At 29.9% G+C, this 13,958-nt stretch overlaps 1 protein-coding gene across 6 annotated transcripts; it reads left to right on the top strand.

The window, feature by feature from the left end:
* Positions 1-2,849: 2,849 nt before the first annotated feature.
* Positions 2,850-11,538, top strand: LOC114416014 (protein MEI2-like 1). 6 transcript variants are annotated; one of them, XM_028380894.1, is made up of 15 exons: positions 2,850-3,345; positions 4,127-4,317; positions 4,570-4,621; positions 5,565-5,897; positions 6,232-6,644; positions 6,750-6,908; positions 7,099-7,215; positions 7,306-7,454; positions 7,760-7,845; positions 7,928-8,329; positions 8,816-9,419; positions 9,750-9,834; positions 9,930-9,998; positions 10,123-10,302; positions 10,876-11,538. In XM_028380894.1, exons 2-15 carry the CDS (start codon positions 4,240-4,242, stop codon positions 11,038-11,040), a joined length of 2,892 nt encoding a protein of 963 aa, XP_028236695.1. In that variant the 5' UTR covers positions 2,850-3,345; positions 4,127-4,239; the 3' UTR covers positions 11,041-11,538. The 6 variants fall into 6 exon arrangements, with proteins under 6 accessions (XP_028236695.1, XP_028236698.1, XP_028236697.1 ...); XM_028380897.1 differs by having other exon boundaries at positions 4,089-4,317; positions 4,573-4,621; XM_028380896.1 differs by having other exon boundaries at positions 4,089-4,317; positions 7,760-7,840; positions 7,926-8,329.
* Positions 11,539-13,958: the final 2,420 nt, after the last annotated feature.

Genomic DNA, 13,958 nt, shown 5'->3' with positions numbered 1-13,958 from the left:
TAATTTTAATTATGATTTGTTGGATCAAATAATATATTAATAGACAATTAATAAAAAATAATTTAATAGTGTTTTACTAATAATAATGATAATTTAATTCCTAATCATATATGAATAATAATTTAAATTCCAATCATATCCAAATAGTTAAATTCGTATACTGTTTGAATTATTTCCTCTAATTGTTTCATTATACAATTAAATTCATTGTACATAGCAAATTGCACTGGTTACAGAAATAGAAGCTTAAATACAATTTTATTTTTTTTAATTCATAATATTTGTTATTTTATTTTAAAATATATATATTTAGTGTTCATATTTTTCAAAATTTATAATTTTAGTCCTCTATTTAAAAATAACGATATTTTGTCTTTTAGTTTGATTGAATTTACAATTTTAATTTTTCTATAAAAACTCAAAAGCATTATTTGATAAGAAATTAATCTGATGCGATTTAAATTTGGTAACATGACATAATTATTTATTTAATCTATGTTATAATTAACGTTAATTTCTTAACAATCAATGCTTTCAGTTTGACATGAGAATTAAAATCATAAATTTTACAAAAGTGATGGACTAAAGATATCTATTTTAAAATAAAGGAAAAAATTTGCAAATTTTAAAAACTAAGAGAATTAAATGTTTATTTTTAAATTGAAAGATGAAAATTATGAATTTTAAATAATAAAAGAACCAAAATTACATTTAAATATAGAGATATATGTTACTTTTTAAGATTAAGATATACAAAACTAATTGTTTAATAAAAAAAATCTGTCAAAAAAGAAAAAAAATTCTAACAAGATAGGCAAATTTTATCCCAAAAAATCTACAAGGGGTAATAAATGAGAAGAAAAAATTACATTAACATATATAGTTATATACAGCTGAATATTAAACTTTACCAGTAAGTTTTTAATGATATAATTTTTTAAAACAAAATACTGTATAAAAAGGAAAGTATATCTTTTCTTATTATATCATACAATATACTTTTTGAATGAAATTAATTTTTTAATACTTTCCTTTAATTAAGTTGGAAAAATCATTAGTATATTACATAGCTATTCAGGAAAAACTATTTAGGTTTTCTTTAAAAGGTTAGTACTTTATTACCATTGTTCTTAGAGATATGATTGTAATTAATAAATTAACACCGAAAGCATTAATATATTAAAATTTTCTAAATAATTAAATGCATTCGTTCTTAAATAGTATTCTCACTACCAAATATTTTAAGGATATCAATGAAGTAAATGTATTTAATAATTACTTTAAAAATAAATATTTTTTAATTTCCAATAATATTTTTTTACTATATTCCTAATATGTTAAAAGAAATATTTTGATTTAATATTTTTCTATTTGTTCGTGGACTAATAAATTTTCTTATGTACATTGGTATTGAGGATCGAACCATGCATCTACTATATTCCCCTGCTACTAGATGCCCCTAGTGAATTGGACTAATAATTTAAGCCATATTCAGTAGTAAATAAAGTAAAATAAACTTATTATATATATATTTTTTTGTGAAACTTATTATATGTTGAAAATAATAAATCACATGTAAGTAAATACAACAACAGTTTATTTTAAAGACAAAATTTTATCTTTTGAATACAAGTCCATTATGAGAATCTATTTAAAACATTTATATAACCATCACATGCATAATTCCATTATGTATCCTAGGATTTTGTGATGCACAATAACTACACATTTAAATAACTGTGGATTTTTAAAAATTAAATAACAAATATTTTTCAGTTTACTCTTTAAAATACTAAATTTTTATTCAAAACTAGAAAAATAAAATATCAAGCAATTAGATCAATTAGTATGAGTTATTTTGATTTATCCAGTAATATTGAATTTAAATCTTAAATGTGTAGTTACATCGACAACTTTGTAGGATTTGAACAAGTCTATTTTTTTTAAGAAGTAAGTTTTTCATTTTGTATTTTTTTCTTTCTGAAAATAATGTATTTTTATAATTGGATTTCAAAAACTTTGAGACTAATTGATAAAGACATAAAATTATGAAAATGAATTTTATTTGTGACATTTTCCATACAACATAACCGGAAAACCGAATTCTACCTCTCACATATGACACATGTGATCAATACCCAAAAACTGGAAAATAAAATAAAATCATTAGTAATTCACAATAAACATAGGTATGTGTGCAGATAAATTATTACATTTGTTGATATTCAAACAACACTAAAAAAAAAACAGTTTCCTTTTGAGTAAAAACAAGAAAAACAAAACAGTTTCTTGATTTGAATGTAACAAACCTGACACCTAATATAACCATAATAATATATTAATTTCTTTTATATATTTTTAAAATGCAGATATTAAATTTATTTGAAACCATTATCTCAGAAGAAACATTCATGGAATTTTTTTAAAGCAAAATACTGAAAAGGTAGCTGTAATAAAAGTATCCATTAGTGAATAGAATTGTATAGAAAATTCTCAAACAAAATTTTACAAGAAAAACTAATAAATAAATAAAAAGAAGAGATAAAATTAACTTTTAAATAAATAAAAAAGAATAATATTAATATTAGATTCAAAAATTAAAATATATTTTTTAAAAATATTGGTGAAAAATAAACATTAACATTATATTAAAAAGTTAAATACAATACTTATTTTAAGATAATTTTTTTTCCTCTAAAAAACACTTATTTTGAGATGGATAAAGTATTTTTTACTGTAAAAAAACAATTTTAAAATTTGAAGCTGCTTATTATTACAAACCACACTATCTCTCCGCGTATTTATTCTCCCTCCCTTATTTCTAGTTCTCATTTTTAATTGTTTTTGTTTTTTATTTAATTTTTTGTATTTGTTTTCAAAGCCAACTAACACCCTTTTCCTTTCTCTTTCTCTGTCAGAAGACCTCTGTTGTTGTTGCGTTGTCCGTTTTTTTCTTCTTCTCTCCAAACCAGAGAGCGACCGCCGGCGAGCCTCACCTCGCCGGAAATTCGCTCTTCTTCGCCGGAACCTCCATTTTTCCCGATTTCAGCTTCCAATTGCGCTTGCTTTTTTTCTTTCCACCGTCTCCTTCAAGAGGAGCCTTTCCGCGCAATAATTTTTTTCCTTTTTTCCTTTTTCTGAGCGCCTGAGATTGCAATGCAGAGGGAAGGAGGTTTCTGTTGCTGCAAGAAGCGAGGGATCTCTTGTTTCTGAAATTCCTATGCTGTGGAGCGTTTGAGAGATTCGTTTTTTTTTGTCTCTTTCTCTTTGTTCTGGATGAGGAGCGTGCTGAATTTTGTGGAGGAGAAGTTTTTGTGCTAGCGAGGGTGTGTTGAAATTCAGAAGGTGCGAATTTGTTTCGCTATCTTGAGAGAAAAAAAATGTATTCATTATGGTCTGTTTTTGTGTCTGTTTTTCTTTCTTTCTTTATTTTTTCTGGTTAAATGGTTTTTTCTCTTTGGTGGCAGTGGTTTTTATGAGTTTATGGTGAGATGAGAATCTCTCCGGTGTTCATGTTTTTGATCTGCTGGTGTTTTCAGATTATGGCCTCTCTGAAATTTTGGTTTTTTTTTTTTTCCTCTTGATCTGTTAATGTTTGAGGCTTTCCCTGTGAAATTCCCTCTCCATCTGTGTAATTTTGTGATAGAACCAAGGTGGAGTGTTATAAATTTAAGTTAAATGTTTTTTTTTTTTTTGGTTTTGAAAAAAAGGGAGAGCTAGTTTAATGGGATTTTTTTTTTAATTTCCATGAACGGTTTGGTTTTTAATTTTCTAAGTTTTTTTGTTAAGCAAATGGCCTAATAATCGTATTAGGTCGTTGGTAGGTAAGCAACGAGCTTTTTTCTTCTCCCAATACCACCCTTCCTTCTGGTAATGTTTAGTTGAAGATGCAACTATTTGTGGCTTTGTTTTCCAATTTCCACTATTCTTTTTGAATTTTGCAATTGAGTAATTGAAAGTGCTTTGGTAGGGTTTTCATTTGTCCATTTTTTTCTCACTTTTTTTCTTTTTCTGATGATAGTAAAGTTCTAATTGTTATGATAGATGATATTTTTCTGGGTCTGAATTATTCTTTCTGTCAGTAGCAGTTGTTTATGGTGTGAATTGCCATGTTCATTGTAATCAGTCCTTTCTCTTGTCGAGCGAATGACCTTGAATTTCCCGCATATGTCACGGGATAGAGCCTGACGAAAACTAGCAAGGAGGGAGGTTTTCGGTATTTTCTGGACAAGCTGCAGGATGCCTTCTGAAATCATGGAGAAGAGGGGTGCTTCTGCCTCATCTCGCTTTTTGGATGACATTTCCTATGTTTCTGAGGTAATTATTAATGTAACTGCCTCATCATGGTTTGCTCAAATTTATCATGTGACCCTCAAGAAGTTAATTATTATTCTAACTGTCTTATATAATGTTTTTTTTAATGATTATCAGTTCCAAGAACATTTTACAGCCTAAGACTTCAGTTTTCTTTGTCATTTTGTTAATCAATTTGACCTTTTTCCATGGCCTCAATGCTATTGCCTTTCTAACAATTGGTTTTCCAAACATGTGTTAAACTTTTATGGGCAGAAGAATACTGGATTACGAAAGCCAAAATCTATCCATGACCATTTTCTACAAGGTGAGTCCAATCAACTAATTATTATTTATTCAAAACGGTTGTATATCTTGTGCAGATTTACCTCAATTGCATCATTAATGCCCCAAATAGATTCACTAACAAATAGTTAAGATTCAGACCTCGAGTGAACTGTTTTACACTCCAGTTTAGAAATTCCCTAGTAGCTATCATTGAGTTTGAGCATATGAACTTTTTGAAGAATCTTTCCTTATATCTTTCTGTATACCTTACTTGAACCTATATGATACCTCTCAGGTCTCAAATGAAATACGGTTGTATATTTCAAAGCAATATTTCTCTCATTTTTTGTTCCAATTTTTTATAAATGTTTTGTTTGCTTTTGGAATTAATGATTGCCAATGTTGCTAATAAGTATCCTTAATACGAGTAATTATTTTAAATTCTAAACCTGGTACATTTATTTCACTTTATGGTGATTGGTGATAATACTTGCTGATTTGTCTTTTTTAGCCCAGATACTTCTCACTTTCTGCTGAAAACAATATGTAATTTTTATTTTGCTTATAGAATAACGAATACCACTAATCAACGTTGCAAATTGACATCATCTAAAATTAATGTTTGTTTCTGTTTGTGGTGACAATCTAATTGCTGCAAACCTATATAAATTAATGTTTTATAGTGAATGTATAAATTCAATACCTTGTTCTCGCAACATTTTGATTGTGGTATAGCTGGGACAATTAATGGTGATTTCATGAATTTAGATGCTGTGCTCTGCTGGACTGGAGCTTATGCATGATTTTGGTATAAATATTATTAAGAATTTGCTGTTTATTTTACTCATGCTAATTTTGAATGCAGTAACATCTTTTTGTATCCATATTTATGTTTTTTAACTTGTATTCCATTAATAAGCAGTTCATCTGCTGAACATGTAACTAATTTCCGGATAAAGTAATTTCTATATTCGAATTTTCAGGGAAGAGTGAAATGGCGGCATCACCTGGCATCATTTTTAATACTTCGTCACCCCTTGAAACAAATTCAAAAACAGGCTTGTCAATTTCTCAGACTACTCTATCTCGGGAAATTACAGAAGACCTACATTTTGGCAGAGAAACAGGCAATACAGATATGCTGAAGGATTCCACCACAGAATCATTGAATTATCACAAGAGATCATGGTCTAATGTGCATAGGCAGTCAGCATCTGGCTCATATGGTCTAATTGGGAGCAAGATTGTCACCAATGCTGCCTCACGTGAAAGCAGTCTGTTTTCAAGCTCGCTGTCTGACATGTTTAGCCAAAAGTGTAAGAATTTGTTTCATGAATGTTAAAGATAGTTTCATGCATGTATTATGGGTATTGTAGCATAATCAAGTTCTGGTTGCTTTTACTCTTCCTGATATTTTAGATGGGAGTTTTTATTGCATTCCATTTGCTTGTGTATTGTCATTTGCAATTTAGCATAGAAGAATATATGCTTGTTCTTTTGTAATGTAGCAGGACAATCCTTTCACCAAACCCACCACCAAAAATATGAAACTTAGAAAAGTTATCTATTTGTTTTAGGTTTTGTGATTATACTTTAGTTTTGTTGATATGCTCATGTGTCACTGTGTGTGTATATGTATATCTAATGCAGTGAGGTTATTGGGGAATGGAGTGCTGTCTGGTCAACCCATTACAGTTGGTTCCTTTCCTGAGGAAGAACCGTACAAATCTCTTGAAGAAATTGAGGCTGAAACTATTGGAAATCTCCTTCCTGATGAAGATGACCTGTTTTCTGGAGTCACTGATGAGTTAGGATTCAGTACTGGCACTAGAATGAATGATGATTTTGAAGATTTTGATTTGTTCAGCAGCAGTGGAGGCATGGAATTGGAAGGAGATGAACATCTAATTTCCGGAAAAAGAACCAGTTGCGGGGATGAAGATCCTAATTACTTTGGAGTTTCTAAAGGAAAAATTCCTTTTGGTGAACAATCTTCTAGAACACTTTTTGTTAGAAACATCAATAGCAATGTAGAAGATTCCGAGCTAAAGGCTCTCTTTGAGGTGAACCTTTATTCTTTTATTCTGGCGGATGCTGTCTTAGAATTTTCATGAAGCATTTCATACCACTAATAATGGCATGTAAATGGACTATTTTGTTTGTTCCAGCAATATGGAGATATCCGAACCATATATACTGCCTGCAAGTATCGTGGATTTGTTATGATTTCTTATTATGATCTAAGGGCAGCACAAAATGCAATGAAAGCACTTCAAAATAGGTCATTGAGATCTAGGAAACTTGATATACATTATTCAATTCCAAAGGTATCATTTTAATAACTTCTCATGTATGCATAATTCCTTTTCCCTTGCTGTCATTTAGATAAAGTTGTTATTATTATTCTTCATCTTATCATCTTTTATTATTACCGCCATATGTTTTGCTTGTTTAATTGCTTGCATGCCTGTTTTTATGCTTTGCTTATAGATATATCTTGATTTGATGACATATCAGGGCAATGCTCCAGAGAAGGATATTGGTCATGGTACACTGATGATATCTGATCTTGATTCATCTGTTCTGAATGATGAACTAAAACAGATTTTTGGGTTTTATGGAGAAATTAGAGAAGTAAGTTGTTCTTGTTGGTTTTCATCCAATTTAGGTGTTCGTGTTTTAAAATAATACAAGCATTCTTAAATATTGTCTCTGTAATTGCAGATCTATGAATATCCACAACTGAATCATGTCAAATTTATTGAATTTTATGATGTCCGGGCTGCGGAAGCTTCTCTTCGTGCATTGAATGGGATCTGCTTTGCTGGGAAGCACATTAAGCTTGAACCTGGTCTTCCCAAGATTGCAACATGGTTGCTGCTGCCACTTCTTTTTTATTTTTAATTTAATTTTTTCTCTTTTTTTAAATTAACTTTTGCAACTGTTTTCTACTATTTTATTGCAACATGGTTGCTGCTACCATTTTAAATGTGCAACATGGCTGCTGCTGCCAACTGTCTTCTAAATGAAGTCTTTATTTTGGATCTTCATATTTATTCTCACCACTTTTAATAGTATTCTCACTTTTTAGAGGTTGATAGGGTGTAAAGTTATCATTTATCAACCACCTTGATGGAAAAATTACATCTTGACAATTATGCAAACCTTGCTTTTGTAGTATGATGCAGCAATCACAGAAGGGAAAAGATGAACCTGATTTTGGTCATAGTTTGAGTGACAACATATCCTTAAGGCATAATAAAGGTATGATTTTTGTCTGCTTTCACTTGTCTTTTTTTCCTCGTAAAGCTAAGATGTTCTTGGTCTCACTAGACATAATTTACAGCAGGAGTGTCATCTGGATTTATTGCATCTGGTGTCAGCTTGGAAAATGGATATAATCAGGGATTTCGTTCTGAAACACAGCTACCTGCTTTTATGGATAACTCACTGTTTCATGTGAATTCTAGCATTCACAAGACCACAAGAGGGGCATCTGCTGGAAAAGTATCTGGTGTTTTTGAGGCCTGTAATGCTATTGATGCGATGAAATTTGCATCCATTTCGAGGTTCCATCCTCATTCTTTACCTGAATATCGCGAAAGTTTAGCTAATGGCAGTCCTTACAACTTTTCAAGTACCATTAACATGGCTGCCAATATTGGAACTGGATCGACGGAATCATCTGACAGCAGGCACATTCAGGGAATGAGCTCAACTGGGAACCTAGCAGAGTTTAATGCAGCAGGTAAATTTAATGTGCTAAGAAAGCCTCATGTATAAGCTTCCTTTATTTGCAACAGTTTTGAAATGTTTCCTTCTCTATAGAAAATTGTGATAAGGGATCAATTTGTTGCAAAGGTTGAACTTATTGTTCACTTTAAGTGGCATCCTAGGACTTTAAAACCTTATAATAATGAGCTTGATTGTTAATTTTTATGATGATGCTGGCCTAGGGTTTTCAATATTTTCATTCTTCTAATCACACCCAAAAATAATAATTGTTGTTTAAGAGCCAAACTATTGATCTAGATGATTTTAGACTTGCCTGTCTGAGTATCTGAGATGTAAGCATTCCAAATTGAATATTGGTCTTGAAGTCAGTTTTTCTACCAGCTTGTAAGTGGTTGAAGGTGCTGGGAAATTGTAGGCTGAAGCGGTATCTAATAGGGATTTAATAGTTTTATATTTGAATGCTGATATGTGAATTTTTTGTTTGATTTTGGACCTTCAGGAAATGGAAACCGCCCCCATCATGGACTTTATCATATGTGGAATGGGTCCAACTTGCATCAGCAACCTCCTTCAAATTCCATGCTTTGGCAGAAAATACCATCCTTTGTTAATGGTGCTTGTTCTCCAGGTCTTCCACAGATACCCAGCTTTTCTAGAACACCGCCTCATGTGCTTAGAGCATCTCATATAGACCATCAAGTGGGATCTGCGCCGGTTGTTGCAGCCTCACCCTGGGATAGACAACATTCTTTCTTGGGAGAGTCACCTGATGCATCTGGTTTTAGATTGGGTTCTGTTGGAAGTCCAGGCTTTCATGGTAGCTGGCAGTTGCATCCTCCTGCTTCTCACAATATATTTTCTCATGTTGGTGGGAATGGTACAGAATTGACATCAAATGGTGGGCAGGGCTCTCCTAAGCAGTTGTCACATGTTTTTCCTGGGAGACTTCCCATGACTTTGGTTTCTAAAAACCTCTATTCTCGTAGAAGTGAACCAAACACTAACAACAATGCTGATAAAAAACAATATGTACTTGACCTAGGCCGCATTTTGCGTGGGGATGACAACCGGACAACGCTCATGATAAAAAATATTCCCAATAAGTATGCCAATTATCTGCATATCTTTTTTGTGCATTGTTGCTGCTTATGCTGTTATCTTCTCATCCTTACTTTACCAAAGAATGTGATTATTAGTTACATAGGCAATTGCTTATTTGGCTTGTCCCCTTTTCATGTTGGTGCATTAACCATACAAATGCTCTCTCTCTTTTGCTTGCTTACATGCCTAAATAGCATATACTTTTTACATTGATCAAATGGCTTTCCATAGCAGATTTTACAAATTTTGAATAATAATTTTTACAGAGATTAAAAAACTGGTCTTTTGATTTGTCTCTTTTTTATTTATATTTGTTTAAATATTTTTGGCAGGTATACTTCAAAGATGCTTCTTGTTGCCATAGATGAGCAATGTCGAGGAACTTATGATTTTCTGTATTTGCCAATTGATTTCAAGGCAAGTATTTATTTGGACTTGCTAGTTGCTTGATTCTTTACTTAAATGAAGCAATTATAAATGTGTTTCTAAGGCAATTCTACAAATGGTTGCAGAACAAATGTAATGTTGGCTATGCATTCATCAATATGATTGATCCTGGACAAATTATTCCATTCCACCAGGTTAGTTGGAAATCCTTATGTAATACTAATTTGATATAATTATCTGTGATCTGAATTCTGAGTTCATCTGATTCTTTTTGTTTCTAAGAGTTTATATGCCTAATAATTAAGGAATATTGCACAGGCTTTTCATGGGAAAAAATGGGAGAAATTCAACAGTGAAAAGGTAGCGGTACTCGCCTATGCCCGAATTCAAGGAAAATCTGCTCTTATTGCTCATTTTCAGAATTCAAGCCTAATGAATGAAGATAAACGTTGCCGCCCCATTCTCTTCCATACAGATGGCCCAAATGCTGGTGATCCGGTAAATCAGCTTGTTCTTTAGTTGTAACTATTTTGCTTTTGCTAACTACAATGTATTATGGAACTACTATATCTGCTTGTTATTTTCCTTTTGCTAACTACATTACTACAGTGTATTATGGAACTACTATAGTACCAGACTACTAATATTCCTCTCACTGATATTTTGCTCCATAGATCTGGTTTTACCGATGTTTACATTAATGTTTGGGGCTGATGCAAGTAAAGTGGTAGTTACAGGTTTTCTCACTTAAAAACTTTTTGCCTGATATTTAATATTAACATGCATTGGGTGTGGCAAGAAAGAGTTTCTTGAAGGAATATTTCCCTGATGATTATTTGACTTGCACATAACAACTAAAGCATTATGTTTTTTATTTGAGTTGGTATTAATGGCTACAAAATGCAATCTATCATTGTGATTTTAACTGTTTCTAGCATTGCATGCATTTAACAAACTGGGCTTTCCATTAGAAGAACATATAGGCTTGCAACCTAATTGTATTATTGGTACCTGGCTTTTCTGCTGATATTAAATATACCGAGGCAAAATTAACCTAATCTGTTTCTGCAGGAGCCTTTCCCCTTGGGTAACAATATTAGAGTGAGGCCTGGAAAAATTCGCATGAATGGTAATGAGGAGAATGGCAGCCAAGGGAATCCTTCATCTTTGGCAAGTGGAGAAGAGTCTGGGAATGGAACAGAATCTACATCGAGCTCTTCAAAAAGTTCTGACTGATTTAGCATCATGATCTAACAGTTCAATGTGCATGTGATGTCATCTCCAAGACTGTATATTTACATTTTCTTTTTGTTCGATCGAGCGAGAGAGGAGTTGGAGCCGGTAGGAAAGGGGGCTCACAATTTTTTTCCTATAGAGGAGCCTTGCAAGAGTTTTTGGAAGTTGAAGTACATAACCAAGAATGAAGTAACTGATTCTATTGTTTTCCGTTATTTTCCTAAAATTTTGCATGGAGTACTGCTACCATCTTACCACTTTAGAGAATAGCTTAACTGAAGCTTAAAATTTTGGCTAGCTGTGAACGGGGACAATGTGACACTTTGCAGTTTCCTTGAGATAATGTGCATCATTGCGGTTTTCAAGGGTTCTTTGCTGATTTTGTTTTCATGGTTATCTTTGTTATTCATATGTAATTTTGTTTCCTTATATTCCTTATATTGCTGATTTATTGTCCATATACTTTATTGATTAGAAAAAATGCTTAATTCAGCCTTAGTTACGTGCCACTAGCAAATGATGTTTGATAATAAAGGTTCCTGAGTCATGACTATATTCTTTTACAAAGAAAAAGAAGAAAAAGTTGAGTATATATAGGCATTGGTTAGATAAATTTCTCTATAAACAAGAACGTAAAATAAATTCAGTTTCTTAATAAAGTAAATTCAATTTATCCATTTATGTACATATGTAAGTAGTAAGTTTGATGATCATAAAGTTTTATTGTGTATATTTTTTTTCAAGTGACTGTTTAGATGAAGAAAACTAATGGTACAATTCTATGTTCACAATCACATAAGTTGGCATTTATTTGTACGCAAGTGACTGGTGAGCTTTATGGCATGACTAGCTGTACATTTGCTGCAACTAGACCTGATGAAATGAGATTTGTTTTCTGTCCATGGATATCTGGCTTTTCTTATCATGATAGTGACACATCATTTTCCGAAGTTTCAAGTCTTAACATGCATTTTTTTTTTCATTTGTTTTTTTGACCATAAAGTGAAATGGTATCTACAGTTCCAATATGTGTCTGCGCAGTGCGCTCAAACTTTACAAAAATTAATCAATGAAACTTTACAAACTTTAGAAAACAAAATAAGAGGCGTTATATCTATAACTTTTCTATAGATTATAGTATACAACATTTTGTGGTTTTTTTTCCACCAATATACTCTCTCTCTCTCTCTCATTTTTTTAATATACATGGATTTATATATTATTGTCCAATCTACACCGTTTTTTTCACCTTTAAGAAATCTGAACACCCCGACTTCTGTACGGTGTCTTTTTTTTTAATTTATTTTTTTTTAAATTTGTTTTAATTTAAATTATTAAAATAATATAAATATTATATCATATAAAAATATTTTTAATTGATTTTAAAAATAATTTTTTATTAAAAATGATTTTTATTTGTTTAAGAAAATGATGTTATTAAATATAATTATTTTTTTATTATTTATTTTATACAAGACTTTTTTTAAGTTAAAATTTTAATTTTTAAAAAAAATCTGAATTTTGTCTAATAATATTTTTGCTTTAATAAAAAAAATTAAAACTTTTAATATTATTATTTTATTAAATATAATTTATTTGTTTATGTCATACGGAACAAAAAAAATTTTAAACATATTTTTTAGTCATTTGATTTAAACAAAAAGTATTATCATTTTTTTAAAAAATTTAACGACATAAACAAATAAATTATATTTAGTAAAATAATAATATTAAAAATTTTAATTTTTTTATTAAAGCAAAAATATTATTAAATAAAATTTAATTTTTTTTAAAAATTAAAATGTTAACTTAAAAAAAAGTCTTGTATAAAATAAATAATATAAGAAAAATAATTATATTTAATAACATTATTTTGTTAAACAAATAAAAATTATTTTAATAAAATTTTTTTTTTAAAATAAATTAAAAATATTTTTATATAATATAATATTTGTATCATTTTAATAGTTTAAATTAAAACATAAATTTAAAAATAAAATAAAAATTAAATTAAAAAAAGATGCTGTACAAAAGTGGGAATGATCAGACCCAACTTCGAAAAAAAGTGGTATAGATTCGATAATAATATACAACCCGATGTAGATTATTAAGAAAATCTGGAAGAGACACTGTAATAGTGGAAAAAAACCACATTTTGTACTAATCTCTCAAATAAAAGTTAGGAGTAAAATCAACAGTCATGACTATTAACAATGGGGAACATTTCATTAGAGAGATTAGCTCAAAATAATGTATACTATATAGTCTATAGAGAAGTTACATATATAATGCCTCTTATTTTTGTTTTCGTAAATACTAAGGTTTTATGTATAAGATTGATTTGAGAAAACAAAGTCGGAACAAAAATGTGGTTGCAAATAAAATATAATCTATAACTATTAATAAAAAAATTATCTCCTTTACTAAACACATTTTTTATTTTTAAATTATCCTTTAATATATATATATTTTTTTCGTAAACTTGAAAGATGTAATTGTTGTCATTTCTTCTAAAAAAAATATTATTATCACTATTTTTTAACTACTTTTTTATTTCCTTTTTCTTTTTTAAAAATACATAGCGGCACGAGGTGTCACTTTTTCAACTAGTAATAATGGTTGAAATTGTATAATATATATATATATATATATATATATATATATATATATATATATATATATATATAATTTAAGATATTATGAACCAAATTCCTCAAATATATCCAAACAAAAAATGAAAAAGAATCTGAATAAGTATATTACAAAACTACTGCATAAAAAGAGAGTTAAAAATTATGAGGGGTTTTAACCTCTCGTTATAAAAAGATTCCAGAGATGAAATAAAAATTAAAAATACAATGAAGCGTACACCACAAAAGGATAACGTACTATGTTTGTATTTTTGTTTTCAAAATATG

Source organism: Glycine soja, chromosome 6 (genome assembly GCF_004193775.1).
Source record: "Glycine soja cultivar W05 chromosome 6, ASM419377v2, whole genome shotgun sequence".
NCBI classification, from domain to species: domain Eukaryota; kingdom Viridiplantae; phylum Streptophyta; class Magnoliopsida; order Fabales; family Fabaceae; genus Glycine; species Glycine soja.
The sequence above is the reverse complement of the archived record's forward strand: the minus strand, read 5'-3'. Positions and strand labels throughout refer to the sequence as shown.

Coding starts and splice junctions, on each gene's coding strand:
- LOC114416014 (XM_028380894.1), top strand. CDS start 4,240: ATGCCTTCTGAAATCATGGAGAAGAGGGGTGCTTCTGCCTCATCTCGC. Junction 5,898..6,231: donor TGACATGTTTAGCCAAAAGT/GTAAGAATTTGT, acceptor TATCTAATGCAG/TGAGGTTATTGGGGAATGGA. Junction 9,835..9,929: donor ATTTGCCAATTGATTTCAAG/GCAAGTATTTAT, acceptor AAATGGTTGCAG/AACAAATGTAATGTTGGCTA.